This window comes from Cinclus cinclus, chromosome 5 (assembly GCF_963662255.1).
Source record: "Cinclus cinclus chromosome 5, bCinCin1.1, whole genome shotgun sequence".
Classification (NCBI taxonomy): Eukaryota; Metazoa; Chordata; class Aves; order Passeriformes; family Cinclidae; genus Cinclus; species Cinclus cinclus.
This window is the reverse complement of record NC_085050.1, coordinates 12,176,844-12,199,578: the sequence shown is the minus strand read 5'-3', so window position 1 is coordinate 12,199,578 and position 22,735 is coordinate 12,176,844. Positions and strand designations below refer to the sequence as shown.

Below are 22,735 nucleotides of genomic sequence, written 5' to 3'. Positions count from 1 at the left end.
TCATTGCCCTATCTTAAGGATGCTCTGCCAGTTAATGCAAAAAGACCCCCATTCTCTCACCCCAGGCTTTATACCAGGAGTGTGCAGGGCATCAGATTCAATTAAGGCTCTTTCCAGGGAGTTCCCTTCTCCCTACCCATTCTCTAGCCTATTTAACTTCTCCTCTCTTATATCTACCATCTCATATAGTGAAGCAAAAATGATGGTTCACTCACCTGAGCTATCAAGTCTCCATTTTCCGCATGGACCAAGATAACAGCCCCAAGACTCTTTAGAAAGGTAAAGGCTTCATAAAGCTGCAGGTAGTACAAAGAAGGAAACACTGCTGAATAAGGAAACCACATTACTTAACACTCAGACCTCTCTCTTCAGCTCAGTTTTGTACCTTCTATGCTGGTAATTATACTGGTTAATAGCAAAATATCTCTTCTACACAGAACCTGAGCTTCACTGATTTGTGTTGACTTACCCACCCTGTACACACTAGCTGCACCAAGACAGGGTCAACAGCCCTGAGCAGGGCTGTATTTCCCTGGGACACAGAATCTGCCCCAGACCCTGCACTGCAGGGCCACCTACCCATGCCCTCCCACACAGGGCTCAGTTTAGTGACCCTCTTTCCTGTAGTTCTGGCTAATGTAAAATAGAACTATTGCCATACACTACACTTTTAGTATGGCTAGAACATCTCTTTTTTGAAGTGCAGGCATTTTCCACCATCCTCTTAGAGCCATAATTGCTGACCTTTCAGCAGATCTTAAATTCTGATATTAAAAGTTGCAATATTTTCTCTAGAGCATCCTTGGTGTTTTAATTGCTTTCTAAAGTTCAACATTCATCCATAAAGAAGGGCAATAGTTGATCCTTTTGCTTTTCTGAGCACACGTCTACTGAAATATATTTTCCTTTCCAAAAGGTATTCAGCTTATGTGTCCCTTTTTTAAACCAGACTTTATTAACATGGGAGCCCAGTTTTCAAACAGATTAAATATGGAAAACAAAGGTTCTTCAGTGTTACTTCTGCACTAGGGCACTTTAGGCAGCAATGAATGAGGGCTGCAATATACAGTTTGCAACATGGACATTTAAACAAGGTAACAGCCATTAGTCCAGCCACACATTAAACATTTTGAGGTATTCCTCTTGGCAATTCCAACAGGAAGTTGAATTTAACAGGCACTGCCTCTCAGAGAATATTTATAAATTATTATGTCTACAATTCCAATTAAAACCACATGTATTAGAGGTGCAACAACAATTATTTAAGAGACCAAGAGCTGTAGCTCTGAGAATAAGAAAGAAAGAAACATTTTATCAACTGAATAAGCAAATATTATTATTACTAACAGATGCCATTGTCCATTTACTGTGGCCTGAAATGCATGAATGGGAAAGCTGAAGAGTCTGGAATCTGTAATGAGCTCTGGACAAAGAAGCTCATTGTTATCTCCAGCCCTAATGAGAAAAGGCCACCTCCCCCTAAGAGCTGCTTACAGCAACCAAGAAACTCTTGAAAATTCAAAACTGCCACTGCCTTGAGCACTTCATCTTTTTCTCCCTCTCTGGCCTAGAGTCCTCTAAAGGTTACTGCAGAATAAAATGAGTGAAATCCTGAGCAGAACTGAGTGGCTGCAGTGCTGGGAGGCACAAGAAGATCTCCACAGAAGGTGAATGTCATACACTTGCAGAACCATGTGCAGGTGTTCTACACAGCTCAGCACTGACCCTCCAGAGAGTAAACCATCACTGCACATTTCTCCCAGTGCCAATCAGGCCAGTGAGAATATTTCTCTGGGATTCAACCTCAGCTACTCCTCAAGTGCTGGGAGATGAGAGAAGAGAGGACACATCACAGCAATGAAAAGCATTCAGAGCAATACCTGGCTGTCGGACATTTGGTAGAGATCTTTGTACGCCATGTAGACTTGAAACGAGTTCACACCTGTTCCAAGACAAAATTCAAAGGTGTTGCCATGTAAATGTATTCTTAAATTGTATTTGAACAAAAACTGCAGGAAAAGCAAGTAATAGAGTATGTCTGGACTAGGCTTTTCACTAGTGATTGCCAAAAGTTAAGTGTGGCAGCATGGCTTCACAGCCACATTACAGCTGCTAGGACTAGAAGCCTGGATGCCCTCTTCTCTGGGGGAATTTTTTGGGTGCTGTGGGTAACCTGTGTTCATCCCTGGAGTAACCCAGCCAACACTGCAAAGAGTATTGATTGCTTGTAGACAAATCACAGACAATCAATGGTGGCTAAAGCAAGCATGTAGAGTTTGTGAAGTTTAAAAAAACCTTGTGTAAGGTTCTGTGAATCAGTGTTTTGGTTTTCAGGTTTCCTTAGGTAATCAGGAAAATATTTCAGCTTGATCTAAATTGTGCTTTATTTTGAGATAAAATTTTGAGATTTATTTGTGCTTTATTTTAATATAAATTGAGATAAAACTTCCTGTCAGGTTTCCCCAAAGTGCTGAGAAGGTATAGGAAATGTGTATCTGAATGTGCATAAAGGCTTGCTTTTTCTTGACCTTACACTCCAAAGCACTAAGCTTAGCTCATGGTAGACAGTGGAAAGGAGTGGAAACAAGCCTGAAACCAGTTTTATAGGCAGCTCACCACACCTCTCCTTCTGCTTTCCAAAGATGGAAGGATTTATGCTGACAGTCACAAAAAACCAAGAAAGACACCAGTTTCAAATTTCAGAAAACCATAAGAAATGCTAGTGTTGAGTGTCAGTTGTCAAGAAACACCTGTATTCTAATCCCCAAAGGTGTTGTTATTTATTTCAAAGAATTAGTTATTTACACAGCTTTGTATTCTTACAGAATGAGACTTACAGATGTCTTCTGTTCATAATCTCTGTATATATTCATATTAATGGATATATTTTTATCTTACTTTTTAGTCTACTGGCAAGATCCCCAGTTTGGTCCAAGGACCAGTATTGTAGTTTTCTAGCTTAAAAAAAAAAAAAAAAAAGGAAAAAAAAAAGAAAAAAAGAGTAAATTCTAAGCTACCTAAGCTGTGTTTGCTGTATTTCAAAATGGCTATGATGAAAACTGTGCTTCCTGGGGCAAGAAAAAAGAGATCTGTTTATGTTATTCATGTTGCCTACACAAAATGAATAAAGCTCTCTGATAAAGATATAGCTCCTTCATGAGTTTAGAATGAGCAAATACATCCTCAGGCAGAGGGTATGACTGCTCACACACACACACACACACACACACAGAGAATTCATTTATTTACAATTACAGGACTAAAATACCCGAGGATACATGCAGGATAAAACACTGAAATGATCCCTGGCATTATGTCTTCCTGCTAAATCTAGGCAGCTCAGAGAGAAACATAAAGCAGGAGCTGGCCCATCCTTGCTGACTTCCATGCTGAGCAAATCCAGCCTGAAAGGAAGAACCCTGTCAGCCTGTAAGCCCATCCTTTCTTCCTATTTATCACGTTCTCAGAAAACACATACAGCCTTTATTAACTGTAATGCCTCCATCTATTCCTCATTACAATTTCAAAGCACCCAGTACGTTCTTATTTCAAAACCTAAGCTTGGCTGGGTCTTCCCTGGGGCCAGCGCTTGCAGTCTCGTGCCCTGAGCCCCTTCTCCATCTGAGTGCTCACAGCAGCACCCAGCACACCCATCCCACCTGCCCCAAGTGCTCACACCCAGCACACCCATCCCACCTGCCCCAAGTGCTCACACCCAGCACACCCATCCCACCTGCCTTAGAGAAAAGCTCAGTGTTCTCTCCACAAACCCACCTCATGTGTCAGGTGCCAGCTGCACCCTGTGCCACCTTCCTGCAGGGTGTCCATGCACACACAAAGCAAGGAGGATGTGTGGTCCAAGCCAAGCCATGCCAGGCCTCAGTGATAGCACAGGATGGACTCCTTACACATTTCTCAGAGACCCAAGAGCTGGGTTACCTATTGCTCTCCCTTATCCACGAGGCTCTGGTCAAAGATAATTCATTTCATCACAGTCCTGCAGAAGGTAAGGCAGCTTTCCCTGAGTACTGTGGGTGGAAGATATACACTGACCCAAGCAATTCACATTTGCATCCTTTCTCTTTTATTGCCTTGGTATCTTCTTAGATCCTCTGCTGACCTTGATAAAATGGCTGAGTTTTGCTCTCTCTGTTTAATGTTCTCCCTGAAATTAATGGGAGCAGAAGGGATCCCAGTAGGGATCCTGCCATAGGATCTTGAGCCTGCTCCTTACCACGGTGCAGAAGCAGACTTCTCCCACGTAAACACATATTCACACCCTCAGCTGCCACCAAATACACACACAGCAGAAGAGCATCTCAGGAGCTGCTTTTGCAGCTAACAGGAGAGATGGCGTGAACAATCCTGCCTTGCAAGAAGAACACCTATACCAGATACCAAGATAAATAACACAAATTTATATATACAGGTATCCAAGATTAGACTCCTTGCCCTGGCCTGGTTCCTTGACCTACTCACTGGAATTATGCAGCTTTTCAAAAGCCCTGGTCCACGGCCTATTGACCTTAATGCTTAACACCTGTTACCCACTACATTCTTATTAATGTCCTACTTGCTCTCACACCAGGGTACTCAATAGAATCCTCTCCAAATTTTAGGCAGGACTACAGGTTTTCTTGAACAGCGACAAAGTCAAAGGAACCAGAGAGGCCCGTCAGTAATTTCAGGCTCTGACTCCTTTGCATATACTGAAGAAGCTCAACCCCAAAATAGCTGCTGAAATGCTTTACAAGCCTGAGTGTTTACAAACAATATTCGGCTCTACAAAATCTTCAGGCTCTTCCAAAGCCTGTGTCACCTTAAATTAGCTTTGAATTGATTTAAAACTGCTCAATTGTTCAATTATACCTCATGACAAGGCACCTCAACAGCCACTCTGTGAGCTCCCCTATTACTCTTGCTGATTGCATTAGGCACATGTAGCACTGAAACACAATGAGCTGAGTCCTGTCACTCAGCTAACTCACAATCAGCCAGGAATCAATTCAATCCAGATTCCCAGCTGATGAAAACCAGGGTCACTCCACTGACATCAGGTCTATTTGCACCAGCTGGCTTAAATGTTTCCAATTATCAGGCAATATTACCCCTTAATTTGAAACCCTTGCCATGCTGAATTATTTCTTATTGTGCTTATGTGCTCATCCTCACCCTTATCTTGTGTCCCCTAACATGTGAGAGTAACTCACACTGCCTGCCTGAGACATACATGAGAACAAAGGTGACCTCCTAATGCTCTCACCACTGAAGAGGCCACCAAGGCTCCATCATAAATCTCAGTTCAGGAACCAATGAACAGATTTCTGCCCCCCTGACGACTCAAGAGGCAGGTCACATTTATATAGAAAACTCACATTTCAATAGTTGGAGAAAACTATTAAACTAAGGTCTGCACCAGGCTTTTAATATAAACCCTTGGGCAAATTTGGGAGCTGAGCCATCTGTGGTCCAGGAGCTCTGGAAAATAATCTCCAACCTTTGATACAAGGCACAGTATACTTGTTTGAGAGTACAGTCAGCTAATGCACAGCAGCAGATTGATGTTCATGCTGATAGCAGGGAAACAGCACAGATTCAGCACAACCTCTGTTGACAGATGTCATCACCTTGTAAAATCACTTATACTAGAGACCTATGTAAGACCAGCTGCAGTTTCTCTAGTTATCTGCAGTCTTGCTGATGGAAGTGTTTTATTGCCTAAAATCTGGTTATACAGCACATGTACTGTTAGCATCCTATGACATGGAAAAAATTCCCCCAGATGACTGCACCTCCATGGCATCTCAGCAAACTACTGTTCACTCAAATATCTCATTTAGCTTTTTTTTTCTACTTTGATAGTACCTTTCTCTATAAAGAGAAACTTTCACATGTAAGTCAACACTATCTCTGCACTTTACAAAGGATGCTGTATATACATCACTTAGGTTTCCCAATAGAAGAGTCATTCTGATTTGCCCATGGAAACCCCATGCCATCTCAGAAAATATTCCATAATTCATATCCATATTTTCAAGGAAAGTAGAAAATTAAAAATACATGAAAATATATTATTCTGAAAAGAAAATAGATGCTGTCAGGCACAATTTCAATGAACAAGATCTAAGCTAGGATCTGGTGAAAGCTAGATCCCACTGTGCACACCGAGGGATCTGGTGCAACAAATATGTACTCCATATATGAGACTGCTACATTGAGCCTGCATGAGTGGAAGTGCATTTAGGAGAGGCTTAATCTGTGCTATTCTGAATTTGTAGCTGGAGTCCAGGTCCTATAGCATCTCACATGATAGTAAGCCTGTTATTTGAACACAGTCAAACCACAGAAGTGTCTTAGATTCCAAAATAAGTGACCTTTTTTTTTTGCAAGTGTTGAAACAAGGCATCTTCTAGTAACTTCAGGGAAAGCCACCAGAAAGAAGCACTCAAGAAAATCGGGGCATTTTTTCAATATTAGGTACCTAACTTTAGCATCTCTTTTTCTAATAACTGGAATCTGTTTTAAAAATGCAGGCATGTTTTATTTATAAAATCAAGTCTCAGCAAGTAAATTATTCCAAGTCACTGCTGAGAAATGAGATCTAGTCTGTAGTAACATTTTCATAGCTCCACATGCTCTTCATATTTGGATTTAATTTGAGGCAGCTGAATCAAAGATTTCAGTCAAGTTAAAACCTGAACCACTACTTCGAAATGTTTCATTTTCTTCATTCATTAAATAGAGGATCTAAGGTGACTGGAATGATTATCCTAAATACTGATCTTTGAGTTTTACCTTAAAAAACAACATAGTTATGCAATATCTGAGCCTATTTCCACACCTACAAGCAAAGATAAAATGATACATTTCTTTATGACAATGTAAGTATCTTAATCTTCCATGCCTATACTGGACAAAGTCATATATATGCACAAAGTTTTAGGTCCATTTTACACAGCATCAACTGAAAATACAAGTTTAAGGTAGTGAAGAATCTTGGCCAGCATAGCCAGTGCCTATGCATTCATTAAAATACTTTAAAATTTCACCTCCGTAGAATATTTCAATAAAACCTAAAAAAATACTGCTACATTTCACTCACTAACCTTTGTCTTGCACAAGCACTTCCAGCTCTTCTCGAATCCCATCATACCAGCTGGTAATATCCACATGGAGAGCATAATCACAACATGATTTGGTATCAGCTGCCTCATGCCACTTCTCAAAGGCGGTCAGTAAACTTGATCCAGGTTCTGGAAGCACATGATCAACTGAAAAAGAGATGGAGTGTCAGTTAGTGGGACAGGATGCACACTGTTCAGATTTCCCCAAAGTGAGCAGTCTCCCAGCATCCCAGTCAAAACAGCAGCCTTGGAGGCAGCCTGTGTGCTGACTGTAACTCTGGGGTGTCAGCCAGGTCCTGCTGCCCCAGGTGCAGCAGACTTTGTGAACAGTCTGTACTAAAGATGAGTCTGGCAACCTGTAGCATCAATAGACATACAAAGGGGGAGCCAAACACCTCACAGTTTAGGAAACATTTGTCTTTCCCCTTACTGTATTTTAAGAGACCATAGGTTCTGCACTTCACTGTACTTCTTGTCTGATGTGTCCATTTCTATGTATTTCACAGTAAGCACAATAATTAACCAGTGCCTCATAGTCACTGAACTGACCTACTCTGCCCTACCAATACATCAGTGCAGATGTTCAATGTTTTCTCACCAGTCAAAACTGGGAATACAGCCAAAGGTTTGAACAGGGGTGATACTGTGCACAAACACTCAGTCACACCATACAGTACATTGAATGCCCTGCTTCTCCCCTTCCTTTCTGTCTCTAATGGTGCCACACCATCCACTGACATAAAGACATGACTATTTATGCATAGGTACCTCTCTCTGCAGGGCTAGGTCAAAAGTCAGTATGAAAACAAATCAAGATGGGCTTACCAGTACCATTTGCAAGCCTAACTCTGCACATGAATACTCAACTGAAGAACACAGACTGAAAAAAACTATTAACAAAATGAATGAACACCACTGCATTTTGTGCCTATGGTCAAAGAATCTTTCAGCTGATGCCTGCTGCTGAACATGGGTATCAGATAACACCAAAAAAAAAAAACCACATCCCAATTGGGTGGGAGTAAAATTCCACTGGGAAGCTCCTCTCCACAAGGAAGCTAGGACAATTTATGGCACCGAACAATTTCCTCACAATACCTAACCAAAGTCAAGTCACAGCCAGAGGAAAAAGATAAATCTTGTCCCACCATCTGTAGACAGAAGTGTCTTTAACAACTAGAAATCCTTCTTCCTTTCACCAACAAAGATGTTCATCTGGGACATCTCTATTAAGGTCTTCCTCAACTCCTGCTGCCAAATCTAAGGTCATAAATAAGCATATCTTTTTATTTCCAAAGCCCTTGAAATGGCAGTAAGTGGGAACAGCAGATCTTTGTCAGATTGTCTATGCCATATATTTACAGTGCTAACTACACTGCTTTCCAAAAATCCCAAGAATACATACATTATCCCTCAGTGCTTGTTCTGCATTACAGAGAAAAATCCAAAAGGAATTCCACACGCTGGTATTTCTTTCTGAGAGTAGGTTCATTTCAATGCCAACCCTGGTTAACAATGATGAATGTATCTCAAACACAGCACTCAGAAATTTGAAGATTCACTGCAGAAGATCTCAGAAAATCAGAATGGAGCCTCTGGTAACTATCCCCACACATGCTGCACAGGCTTCATCCTGGCATGGGAAGAGATAGCTCTGCTGGTACTCACTGATCATGGTGGTGCCCCCTGCTAGTGCTGCTTTTGTGCCTTGATAGAAGTCATCAACAGCAGTCATCCCTTGGTAGGGCTTCTGTAGGTAAGTGTTGACATCTATTCCCCCAGGAATAACCATGCGCCCATTGGCTTCTATGGTCTTGACTCCTCCAGGGACAATCAGATTCTCTCCTATTTGCCTGGACAGCAAGGAAAGCCAGTGTTACTTTATTTGAACCAGCACAGAGGACAAAGCTATTTGAAGCGTGTAGGGAAGAGGGAGCCTGAGCCTGTACAGAAGGAGGTGGGTCCCCAAAGGCAAGGTGAAGCTCAAGCACACACTCCCTCTGTCCTGCCCAGCACAGCAGAACAAAGCAGAGGAGAGCTGCCTCACTGAGCCTGATCTCTGTTTGCTTTGCACAGCTGTAGTGGCCAATAAAGGAGCTGTAATGCACCAGCATTAAAAATTGATTATTTTTTATATGATTTCTATCTTTAAACAATTCAAATTATGTACGGTTAATGCTCTCCTGGGGACTCCAGTTTTGTATATTAAGTTCTTAAATGAAAATAGGAAAACATAGATCAAATACGGGAGCAAGCTGGAATTGTAAATATGTGGCAGAAGCAAAAGGCACATCAGAAAATTTTATAATTACTTTGTCATCATACAATGCAAATTCATCCTTAAAAAGAAATCCAAATAACCTAAGATACAGAAATATATATCTAAGAAACCTAAGCACACTTAATCTACCATGTCCCATATTCTTCATCCTCCCCTTGAAGTTAAAAGTCAGTGAAGCACTCTGCATAACTATGTGGAAAAATTATAATTAGCTGTTGCCACCTTTCTCCCTTCAGGTTCTCAAAGTAGGATTTTTTTATTGGTCCGCTATACCAATATCAAATTCCAGATACTTATGATCAAAATACTTTTATTATTCATGGACTCAACTACAAATAAATTGAACTTTAACTTTTAAAGCCTCACTACCTTTTTATTGTCTACTTTGCATGCTGCCAAACAGGGAGAGGTAAGACTATGTGTGGAAGCCATGTCTCTGCACTGCTACACCACAATATATTTGGGCTTAGAGGTAACTGTAAGGTAGTTAAAGTTCACTTAGTTTATCTCACGTTACAGATGCAGAGTCCTTGTCTTAATTTTCTTTTGTCTGGATAAAATAACATTTATCCACAGCTAAGTAAATACCTCAGACATCTGAGCTGCTGAATCTGTTCCCCCATATTAAAATGCAACTCCCACCTATAGTGACCGATTAACAGCTGACTGTGATATGGTAGAACCAGAACAGAAGTGAATATAACTGTTCATTAAAACCAGCGGGCAGGGAAACAAACAACAACAACAACAACAAAAAAAAAAAAAAAAAAAAAAAAAAAAAAAAAAAAAAAAAAAAAAAAAAAAGGTACCAGGTATATTTATTCACATTGGAATCTGGCCAAACTGACAGTGCCCTGGGCTCTGGCTGGAGGGAAGCACAGCCATTCCACGGGCAAACTCCTGTGGGCATCCCAGGATGGGGTCACAGCTGCCTAGCACTCAACAAGCCAGGAAGGCTTACTCATGAGAGCTGGCACCTCCATGTCTGGCACCTAATAGTCATCAACATGCACAGCACCAGCAGCCTGTCATAACCTGTGTGCAGCTGTGCAGTGTGAACAGCACCCTGACAAATAGGGAACCAACCTGGATGTAAAAACCAGCAGCTGCCCAGCACATCCCATTGCACAAACTAAGCAAGAAGCAAGCAGCTCCTCTGTTTTAAAATGTGCCTTCCAAAGGCATATAATAAGGCATTGCACCCATAAACAGAGTCAATACCTGCATAAAGTTAGGTAGCCCCACGTGTAGTAATGGTGTCGCACTAACTTTTGTTAGTCAAATCTATCCCCAAGATTTTAATCAGAACAACCCTCCACCTTTGTAGAGAATTTATGCGACTAAGAAATTGAACTGGGAAAAAAATTAACTATAACCCATCTCCTTTGAATATGTCCAAAGAGTAACTGCACTTCAAGGACTAACACACCTTCTGAGAATACTATTTATGAAAACCTTCACCAAAAAAAAGTAATTAATTTTTATTTTCTTACACAATCAGTATCTACCAGCTTCCTCTTCATGGCCTAACAAAGTGAAAGTGTGCTAACTATATACTGAAGTTTTTTTGATGACTCAGTGCTCATTATTTTCAGTGTGTGGTTGAGGAACATCTTGTTCAGCTGAAATCATCCATGTTGAAGTGACATGGGACCACATGGCCTTTGTGGCTGATGCTGCACTACTACCTGTCAGAAACTTGTCTCATCTCTTTCCCTGGCATCAAGATTAAGGCTGGGAGAAGTCTGATCTTCACTGGTGCTCAAGGTTATTTTTATTCTGACTAAGCAGAGCAGAGAGTAGGAGATAATGTGACAGGATTCCTGAACTGCTCACTCATTAATGCAAAGTGTATGCGAGTAAGAAAGGGGTTCCATTAGTTGTGGGTGAAAAAATACAACAGTGCAGATAACTGCATTCTAGACACTGCACAAATGACTGAGCTGGTGTCCTCATATGTCAGCAACCAGAAAACTCAGACCCACAGAAAGCTGATGCTGTCATTTTCAGTCGATCAAGTTGTTAAATTCTGTAGTACTTGAGTTGATTAAAGCACAACAGAAACAGCAAGCTTCAACTCTTCCTAAGCTTCATCCAAGGAAGCTGAAAACCTCCCCCAGAACTCCATGGTGGTGCTTCTGTGGTTATCAAGCCCAGACCTTTTTGAGGCATCTGAGGTTCTCCCTAACTTGACTCACCACTTGCCCAGCTCTGGAGACCATGTCCCCAGTCCCTCACCCTGCCACTTGTTTATTCCTCCAGCCCAGAGGGACCCAACCCTTCCCCTGGGCAGGGATGGCCCAGAGTACAGCAAGCACCAGACCATGACCTGTCACTTGGCACAGGGCTCACCTCCTCATGCGATAACAGAGGCAGGAGAGATGTAGGCAAAATATATTATTTATATGCCAATTTGAATTACCAGCTATTTAAAATACTATTTAGATACTGTAGAACTGCCTCTCAGCTGCCATCTGAGTGTGCAGGGCTTAAGTTTCAGGTAGGAAAAATCCACATGCACCACTGCTCCTTGTACCTAGGGAGCCAGTTTGAGCATTGATTGGCAGGAAGAAACATCAACCATCCTCCAAACTGTAGCTGATCTTCAAACACACTCAAGGTTACATCTGCTTTCCTCTCTGCAGAACAGTCTGCATTAAAAGCATTAAAAGACCCAAATCTTTTCATTATGCTGCAAGAGAAACCCAACCCTCTCTTTTCCAATCAGTTTTCATTTCAGAGTGAGAAAAATAACCCAGATCTTTTATAGCCTGGTGAAACCAGGACACTATTGCCTATTCTGGGCTGAGTGCTTTGGTGTCTGCTCTATTCTGTATTAGAATTCTGTATCATCAGCAGAATCTGCAGCTGGAAAGTTATAGCATCAACTAAATGTGGGCGACTGAGCTTCAAGGTCCAGCTCCAAACATGTTTGAGCCACATTTAAACAATGATGTTAAATATTCAGACACATGGGCAGTTCCACCTGAAGAAACTGAGAGATCAAACAAACACAGAGCTTTCTTAGGTTGCAAAATTTATCATCTGAACACAGGAAGGACCCAACCCCCACAGCAGGCTGCCCTCACAAATTATTTCAGAGCAGGACTTCTTGCACAGTTTACAAAAAAACCAATAAAATCTTAGGTCATCTAAACCTAGGGAGCCAGGCATAACTCAGGGTGCTAAACAGAGAACTTGCCTCCTTGGGCAAAGATAAATGCCTCTTACAAATTAAGCTCTTGCCTGTCTGTTCATTATTAATCCTTATTAACTTGGGCAGCTGAGATACTTCCTGGAGGTACACATCCACACACGGATTTCAGAGGGAGTCTATGTACTCAACAAGGGGAGGTGAAAACTTGGCATTGCTAACTACCATTGCATTTCTGGAATCAAAGCAAAAATGCACAGCAGTTTCAGGCTCTCAGCATCTCATGCATTTAGTTGTTTAAACAGTTCTGATTCTTACAAGTGTTCCAAGAAGATTTGCATCTGAACTAATAAAACCACAGAAAAACTCAACAAAAACACCCATCGAAGAGAGCACAACTTTAAAAATAACTACATGTTCAAAATTTTGTGTCCTCTCCACTTCTGCCACTTCTGCAATGCAAGTAACACTACAAAATGAAAGGCAGAGTGAAGTATTAAAAAGAAAACTGCATAGTCCAAGGATGAAAGTATTCAGATTTTTTTCTGTTATAAGAACCTGAATCGTAATAACATAAGCAGTCACAGATACATAAAGAATTGGACTATTAATCTGATGTTAGATTTTTAAGGAGCTCTGAAAACAAGTAGGCAATTAATTATTTACCAGATAACCATAATTATATTTCTGTGCATCAAATTGTGGCCTCTGGAGACCAAGATTCGTAGGTCACCAGTGAAAATGTTTAGCAGTCATGAAAAAGGCTTTGATCCTTGTGTACATCAGTGTGCTCATACACACTACATAACTTTGCAAACCTTAGAGACCCTCTCCAGTAATCCAAGGCAGGACCAGCAGAGCACATGGACATCTCTGTTATGGTTTCCCAGGCTATCAGTAACACCTATTTCAAGCTTTTCACCTAACAAATACTTTCCCAGTTCCTGTATTTTATAGCCTGATAAATTGGGACTTTTTTTCTAATTGTGTGACAATGCATAACATTATAGGAACAGAATGTGCTGTGGTTCAGCATTAACCAAAGGCAACTGAGAAGTAGCAGATCCTTATTTGCACCATGCAACATGAGGCACATTTCAGATTTCTGTGCCCTACAATCCTTAAGAACATGGCTGCAATTGCATTGACTAGGTAAGGGAAAAAAGCTGTAGAGAGCCTTCTGCCACTCATGGACTCAAAAGATTTCCATTGTCCTTACCATTGCTTCTTTTCTTGAGAGTGCCTACTTGCCTTAACTGTTTCAGAAGAAACTGTAATTGAACTGTTCAAAAAGCAAATATCTTCAATTTACAGCAAAGATATTTTCTACGTATCTAATCTTAGTGAAGATAAAATGGCAGAATTTAATAATTAATCACTCCTCAACTACAGCCTCACATTTAGAGGTAACTGAGATTCTGTCCACAAAAGATTTCAGGTCAGCACTATCAAGAAATCACAGTATACTATGCTAACACACAAGCAAAAAAAGCAAAATTTTATGAAACCAACTTTATAAGTCCATCTTCAAGGTATAGGTCTGCATAGAAGGAATGGTCATCATTGATAATTCTTCCACCTTTAATGAGCAGTCGGTCACTCTGAAGGAAAGAAAAAAGGGAAAATGTGGGTTTGTCAAAATAAATAAACATAATAATGTATTTATTATAACAAATATGCTCATATTATAAAGAAAGCCATTAATGTCAAACACTACTCTATATACAGGTGGGTTCATGTGGGTACACTGACAGTGGACAGGATAGTTGCATTGACTGTTTATTCCTGACTTTTGGAACACGAGACCTCAGTGTCATTACAGTTCATTATTTTTGCTCAGAGCAGAAATCACTGCACATAGAAACACTTGAAATGCCACTACATCCCTGTTTTACCACCTCATTGCACAAGGGCCAAAAGGGAAAGAGAAACCCCCAGAAGAAACTGCCCAACACTGCAATGGCCAAGCTGAACTCACTTGTCACCTCTGGAAAAGTAACAAAGTTCTGAATGGGGAGGGACAAGGTCAGAAGAGGATGCTTAGCCCTGCCAGGTAGAAATTCCTCACCAGGGAAGCTCCTTTAACATCAGCTCAGCAGGAGAAACCCCCGCACAGCAGCCAAAGGACACAGCCCACAGCTCGTGTCTCCTGCACCATGGTACAGACCCACAGCTGAACACAGAGTTTCTAGTGGGCATGAAGAATTAATTGCAACCAATTTGTGATTTCTGCAGGTCAAAGGCTGTTGATGAACTGGGGCCACTCTGTGATGAGACTGCCCATGTCATATCTCACTCACTCCATTAATGAGAACAGAAGGCAGCCTCCAAAGTTTAGTTCACCTGAAATATCATTTGAACAGCACAAAGAGCCACCACCTCCTGGTATTTTATGAAGTGCCAGGAATCAAACTTTTTTTTTTTCAAGAAGAACTGTTCAAAATATTAAGTCTGCAAGAGTTAATGTTCACAACAACTGTCTGCTTATACTCTTCTCTATTCAAATGGTTACATTCTGTTCTCAAAATCTACATTTTATAGAAAGCAAATTTTACCAGTGCATATTCATGAGAAGCAGTATTTAAACTCTCTCATTGAAGAAGTCATACTGGAAATGCCAGCCCCCTACCACCCCACCCAAAGATGGGGCAAGTCTGCAACTTCAGTGCTCTTCTGCCTTTAGCTGGGGTAGTTAATCTTCCTCACAGCAACTTGTATGGGGCTGTTCTGGATTTGTGCTGAAAACAGTGCTGATAACACAAGGATGTTTTAGCTATTGCTGTGCAGAGCTTAGAGAGTGAATGTCTTTTCTGCTCATCACCAGGAAAGAGGCTGGGTGAGCACAAGAAATTGGGAGGGGGGAGAGCTGGGACAGCTGACCTCAAGTGACCCAAGGGATATTCCACACCATATGGCATCATGCTCAGAAATAAAACTCAGGGGGAGGTTGATGGGGGGAGCACTGCTTGGGGACTGGCTGGGCATCAATAGGTGGGTGGTGACCAATTGTGCTGTGTATCACTTATCCTTCTTTGGTTTTATTAATCTCTCTCTTTTATTTTCCTACCAATTGCATTATTATCATAGTATTATTATGATTATTCTATTTCCATTATCAAAGTGTTTTCATCTCAACTCATGAGTTTTTTCACTTTTACCCTTCCAGTTCTCTCCCCCATCCCACAGCAGGATGGGGTGGGATGGGGGAGAACTGAGCAAGTGATTGTGTGGGGACAAGCTGCCAGCTGGGGTTAAACCACAACAAGTACATAATACTTCTGGAAAGAATTTTGCCAAGTGACTGAATGCTGGAAAACTCTTAAAGCAGTCAGAACCACTTTTTCCCATTCATACATAAAAATAGCCATTTATTATAAATTATTTCCTTGGCTCACCAGACAATAACTCAAAATCTCCAGATTGTCCATGTTTTATACTACTCAGTCCACATTCAATTCCTGCTTTAATTACAGCATGACTCAGGCATATAAACTATGAATGTCCTGTGTTCCCAGTTTAGAAAACAAACAAGTTGATACATTCTTAACCTATAAAACTAGGACAACAAAACCAATAAATTTCTAAAAAACTGTTCATTATAAAGTGCTATATTATCTTATAATGTAACCTCTGTTATACACTGCACATTTACTTTTTAGCTTGTACTTGAACAATTTTGTAGGTTCAAAGCCTTTATAGCCCTATGAACCATTCTGGAAAAAGGAAGAAACAGACATTTTTAAGGGAGAAAGAAGAGGGGAGAAAGCCATTTTACATACAGTATGCACACAGCAGGCCTGAAGCTCCCCTCCATGTGCTGCAGCAGCAATGTGACCCCGGGGAGAACCAAGGCACAGAACTGCCATGACATATGTCCCCAGACCTGCCTCACACATTGTTACCCTCTCATTAGAGAATAGAGACAAATGCAAGTCCTCTATCTGGAATTTGCCAGAGAGGCTCCCTGTTTTCTCCCCAGCCTCTCTACTGTCACTTGTAATTGCAGCAGGACGTGTGAATCAGCAGCTGGAAGAGTAATAAGTTATTTCACCACCTGCTGACAGTTGCACCTCCTCACTATGATGATTTATTACACTGCCTGCTGACCTGCAGGGATCACCATCTTAAGAGCTCTTTTAAGCTCCTTCAATTGCCTTCCTAAACATTCATACTGTCCAATTACAAGAGGCACGAGCTTACTGATACAGGCAGGCAGTGTTCCCAGAGCACTGTATCTGTCACTGCTAAGGAGTCAAAAAATCTACACCCTCATCAAGAAATCCTAAATTTTATTTCTTTTAAAAGAGGAGAGAATGCCTAATAAGTAGAAACAAATGTAACAGGCAAGGAAAATAAAACAGACTAAAAGCTGAAGTGCAGCTCCAAAAAAAAATAACTGTAGACACAAGGATTTTTTATGTTTTTACATATAGATATACATATGTAAGTAACAAAATTAGTTATTAAAATAAGTTAATCTAAAAATATACAAATTCAGTCTTAAGAAAGAACTCAGTTATGGAGCCAGACATTAAATTAGGCCTCAGTCTGTAAAGGATTACTGAACATTCAGCTACAAAGTCTCGCCTTGTTTAGAATTTTGGAGGGTATAAGAATTTCTGGTAGAGAATAAAACCTGCACTTTCAAAATTTTAATCCCTTACACCTCAGAAGAAAATAAAAACAAATCAGAATTGTTGCAAAAGCAGTCCTGCACCTTAGGCTAAGGTTCCCCCAGCAGAATATAGGAAGTCATGGAAGACCAGGCTGCCAAAAAACCCCACAGCCCCAGGTAGACTGCCAAACCACTGGGGACAGTGCTGTGGAGCCTTGCCCAGCTGTCATCAGAATCTGAGAGATTTGGAAACATCTCCAACATGCTTCTATTCCAGCATAGCAGAAAATTCAGAAGAAAAGGAGTTTTGTTGGAACATCTCCCAACCAGCTTGATCTGTTAATTACAGGACACATTACAGATTGCTGCATAGCAGATCACCTTCAGACAGATGGTGTCAATGGGCACCAGCAGCCCCAGTGAGGTCTGGGTGCCCTGTGGACACCTCAGCAGCACACTGTGCCCAAGCAAACCAGCACTGCCTCAAACACCCTGCTCCAGACCAGGGCTGGCTTGTCCATAGCCAAAGCAGCAGTACCCAATGCCTGTATGCACAGATCACAGACACACACTTCCATTAATAGCCTGTAAAAAATGCTAGAAAGGAGGCACAGATTAATATTGACAAGCAATTTGTTGTATTCTTATCTGTATAAAACAAAATTACAATCAAATGGTCCACATGGAGTATTCATTCCCAGCTACAGCCTAAGCACAGGCTTCATGGACAGCCACTGGAGCCTGGGTGATCCTGCACTGGTTTAGGTCACTGGTCCTTTCTGTAGTGAAATCCTGGACAGAAATCTGGACGCACACAGGCTCTGTGAATTGGCTTAGTCTCCCTGGGCATGCAGAAGGCTGTGTGTGACCAGGGGGCCATTTAGTATTTACCAGGGGCATGATGTCGGGCAATGATTACAATTTTCTTACCAAGTGACAAAGGTCCGGGAAAACTAGGGACCAGAGTCCTCTTCTCCCTGTTTCAGGCTAGAGAGAGACACACTCTGCAGTGCCCTGGGAATGCAGTGAAGGAAGGGAGTGACCTGAAGTTCCTGAATTGATCCCATCAACGCTGGCCTGTATTTTTCCTTCCCAGCTCCATGAGGAAGAACACCCAGCCCCCAGAGGTACCCTCAGCCAGTCACTGACCCTCAGGTGCTCTCACAATGCAAACAGCAACAGGCTCATCACTCAGTTCAGGAGGTGACAACACCGAACGCCTTTCTAAGGTCGCTGTCACTTTTCTATTCAGCTGACAGGTGTCTCAGGCATTGGTGCCCTGCCTGCTGAGCTCCAAGGGCTCCATACCAAGCCTTCAGTGTGCACTGCCTGGCACAAGAAGCTGCCAGCCCACCTCTTCCCAGTGCAAGCCAGAAGAAGCTGCCGGGTCCCTCTCCTCCCTCCAGGCTGCCAAGGAGAGACAGACGTGGCAAAGCAGAGAGGGAGTATTACATTGAGCAGTTCATGAGATGCCAAGATGCAAGGGGTAAAAACCCTGCTCTCACTGACACAGGAGGTGCAGAAAGCACACTGTAAGTCCATGCCCCACAGTCACTCCAGGGTGTGGAAGCAAAGGTGTTTCTTGTCCACCCGGTACTACTGCAGTGATGTAACTGCATCGCTGCAATGCTGTTTGCCTCTGAGTCCTGTGCCTGGCCACGACACAGCATCAGCTCAGCCTCGATGCATATCGGCTGTCTGCCCTGCAGCTCCATTTCACAGGCACTCCGGCACCTCCCAGCTCAGCCCACTGCTGAGTAGGATCCAGCCATTCCTACCACTCCCAGCCCTTCACCTTCAGACCCTGCACACTGCTTCCCTGGGGATCTTTTCCTAATCACAGTGTAGCTTATCCTGCTTAACCTGGCAGCAAAGCTGCAGAGCTTAGTCTATGACATGACAGCAATTTTCATGGCAGCAGAAGGAGATGCCACAAACTCGGCTCGTTTGCTGCAGGAGGAGGGGCTGGCTGCTCAGACTGGAGGCGGTGGCTGTCGCTCCCTCACAACTATTGTTCCCACTACAGCAAGAGCAACACGAAACATCTGTAAGCTGGTGACTGGCACACTTTGTACAAACTGCCTGTTTTGCTGGGGTTTGAATCAGCTTGGCTCAGCTCTTGTGAATCGTGTCCACATTTTCATGCATACCAATGGCAAAAGGCCAGCAGAGAGAAGCAGCATCTGACCGACATTCAGGACCACCAGCCTGAGCCTTGCCATGGTCCCCAGTCCTGCACAGGGCTCCATGCAATACAAATGAAACCAGATTCCCTTGGGTGGAAAATCTCTTTGCTCTGGATTATTCAAAATTACAAACCAAACGTTAGAGCAAGAACAGTTGTGAAGAAATTTAAAATTAGCCTTTTCCCATTCACCCACTTCCCTCAGAGCTAGAGGTATCTAAAAATACACAACAAAATTCAGCTAGCTTTTAGACATGCAGTTCTCAAATCTGCTTCTTGGGACTACTAAAACAGAAACACTAACAGAAAAAATAAAACTGCCATAAGATTTACTAAACATTATTTCAAATTAGTGCAGCGTGTCAAAATACAATGCAGCACAAGTTATAAAAACCACACATTTCCCTACAGCATTAATAGCTATGCATGCACAGGAACCTTTCAGAGAAAGCCACACTTCTATGAGACAAGATGGAGTTTAAAAAAAAAAAAAAAAGGCATGTATTGTGTATTCTGGCCATACAAAAAGATTCCAAGAGAAGTGTTTCCATCAAATAGTAGCATCTGTCCAGACTGCAGTTCCTATATACCCTATTACATTTTTGCTTTTCTTCCACAAATGGAACATCTTCCTATTACATCTTCATCTCTACATCAAGTAAACCATATATTTTTAACTATTTACAGTTTAACATTTCTATACAATTAACTTCAGATAACATATCCAGCATACAGGTCTAAGTGCTGTGCTGCCTAGTTCTTGGTTTGGACCTTTACAATTGCTGCATTGCAGCTTTCACCAACCAAAAAAGTCTTTGCATCACTCAAACCCAGATTTTCCATGCCTAGAGGATGAGGAAACACTCAGCAGGGATCTCACACTCTGTGTAATTGTAAAGACTTACTAGAATATAATATTGTCCTTACATCTTCAGAGCAACAATGGCTGTTTTCTCTAAAACCCAAATTAGTCAAGAGCCCTGAAGATGACTAAGGGCTTTATGCAAAATAACCATTTGAAAACAGTTTAAATTCTAAATCCACCTGCACTTCAGCTGTCTATAAAGGGATGTGGTTCAAAAGACATCAGATCAGATGCAATAAACATATAAAGGCATTAAGCTATGTTATTACACTGGCAGCCAAGACATTACTTTTTTAGCATCTGAGAGGCAGAATTCTTTCTTACTAAGGTTTTAAAGAGTCCACTGAGAGTCACAAAAGACACAGAATGCAGTTTAGAGGGAAAGTATGAGAAACACATGCTGATATTTGTGTTCTCCTGATTATCTGAATCTCCACAAGAAGACTATTTGTGAGGAAACCATTTCTCAAAGGCTGAAGACCCACTGGCAACCAGTGGAAAGAGCTACTCTGTGCTTCTGTGTGTTCCTTCTCACAGACTTATTTCCTGCAATATACAAGAGATTTACGTTTTTTGTGTGTGGATATATTTGGTTGTCTTTTGTCAGACATGGTCAGATTCAGATTCAGCTGTAACTCAATACAGTTAAATAACCTCACTTTTAGCAAAGTATTTACAAATAAGGAACATTTTTAAACTTAATGGCAAAAAAGAAAGATATCCTTCCCAAGAGGAACGTTTGCTTAAAATCCTTTCATAAGGATCAAAGAGCTGTAAATGGGATTTCATTAAGTACTGTCTGCTAACAGAAGATCTGCTTTTAATCAGTGGTATCCCTCCATTTGAATTTTATATCTAGATTACCCTCCATAGGAAGTGACTTTTAGTTGTGGTGAACCCTGAGTCAACTCTGAGAATTCCTTGTAAAACACTCCATCCTTGAGGCATCATTTCCAATAGGCCACTAATGAAGAATCCTGCTTTTAATGTTCTTTTCTTAATAGATGCACTCTACTATATGGCAATTAATTTAGGAAGGATTATGCTGATTGTAGTAATGCTGTATCTTGGTCTGTAGCCAATGTATTCATTCATCTTTATTCATTTAAAAGATCTGATGTTCTTTTGTTTCCCCTTTCAAGACCTGGCTTCCTATTTAGCTGGCAGTTTCATTGCTTCATCACCCACTCTAAGGGGGCTACTCCTACAGCTACCAACTCCACAGGGATTTCTTCACTGGAAATGTCATCTTTGCTTTGCTTTTAGAAGGGAACAACAAACATCTTATTGGTAACAATATTCATTGGCATCAACAGGTGTTTCATTTATGTAGGGGCTGGAGGGTTGAAACCATTGCACCAGTTTTGTGTTGTATGTTGCTATACCCATCCCTTGGGTTACACACAAGTTATGCCAATTAAAGGGGATCTCAAAATCCCAGCAAGTCATTCATAGGAAAGCTTAAACTTGGGAAGAAAATATCAGTCATTTACAGTGTGGCTGAATTCTCTGGGCCACTGAACTGAAGATGTGTTTGATCTAAGTTCTAATCATAAACCTGCATCAGGTTACTGGGACATATCTGACTTGACACCAATCACAGCCAAAATCCAACCAAGATCAAATGGAATATCTTCTCTGACAGAGCAGGTGGATGCAAGGGAAATAGAACAGTAGAAAATGCCTTTGAGATGATGCTAGCAATGATAATTCATGGTCAACTAAATGCAGTGGATACCATGTGTATCATTTGCACTCAGACACTTTGTGCTGTCATGTTGCATCACATATCTACTTTTTCTGCCAGTGAGAGCAAGTTGTGATGCTTGATGCCTCACCTCACATGGTATCAGTCCTAGTTCTCCTTCCACAGCCTCTTCACTCTGAGCAGTGCCTACTCCTCTAGTCAGCCACCTGAACCTACCTGGGTCCTCAGTATTACACACAGGAGATTTTACACTGAGTGTAGACTTCACTGAAGTCAGCAGGAACATTTATTATTCATAATCAGTAGCTTACACCTTAAAACTCATTAGGACACACACTACAGATGAAAACTTTTGTCTTGTGACAAGTGAACATAATTCCAAAGTATCTCTGCTTCAGGGCACAAGGCCACCATCTGTACATGTACCAAGATTAGAAGCCCACCAATTATTTTGCTGCTCATCTCTATTCCTTCTTTCTCATACATACAAAAGCATTTATCTCTCTCATATATAAAAAACCCAAGTTTATCTCAACTAACTGCCAACTGCTTCACAAGCCAGTGGCCTCTGCTGGCTCCTTCAAATGAAAATGGAAGCTTCATGCTTTTGTCACTCAAATTATTCTTGATTCTGAAAAAAATAGCAGCCAAGCAGACAACAGATCCTGATCTCTCATCAGAAAAGTGGTTCATTGGCACTGGTTGCTCTCAGCACTTGCAAGAAGATTCAGAAAAGCACCTCACTGCATAAGATGTCTTCCCAGACAGTCATTGTTCCATTTCCAAACCTGCTCAGCTTCCAG

General features: G+C 41.5%; 1 protein-coding gene across 1 annotated transcript in view; it reads right to left on the bottom strand.

The window, feature by feature from the left end:
• The window catches only part of CRMP1 (collapsin response mediator protein 1), a 49,677-nt gene that overhangs the window by 18,961 nt on the left and 7,981 nt on the right, over positions 1 to 22,735 (bottom strand). The window contains exons 2-6 of the mRNA XM_062493369.1: positions 14,072 to 14,160; positions 8,793 to 8,977; positions 7,107 to 7,271; positions 1,881 to 1,942; positions 216 to 296 (exon numbers count right to left, since the gene is read on the bottom strand). Coding sequence (XP_062349353.1) covers positions 216 to 296; positions 1,881 to 1,942; positions 7,107 to 7,271; positions 8,793 to 8,977; positions 14,072 to 14,160 — 582 coding nt within the window. The remainder of the gene's footprint in view (positions 1 to 215; positions 297 to 1,880; positions 1,943 to 7,106; positions 7,272 to 8,792; positions 8,978 to 14,071; positions 14,161 to 22,735) is intronic.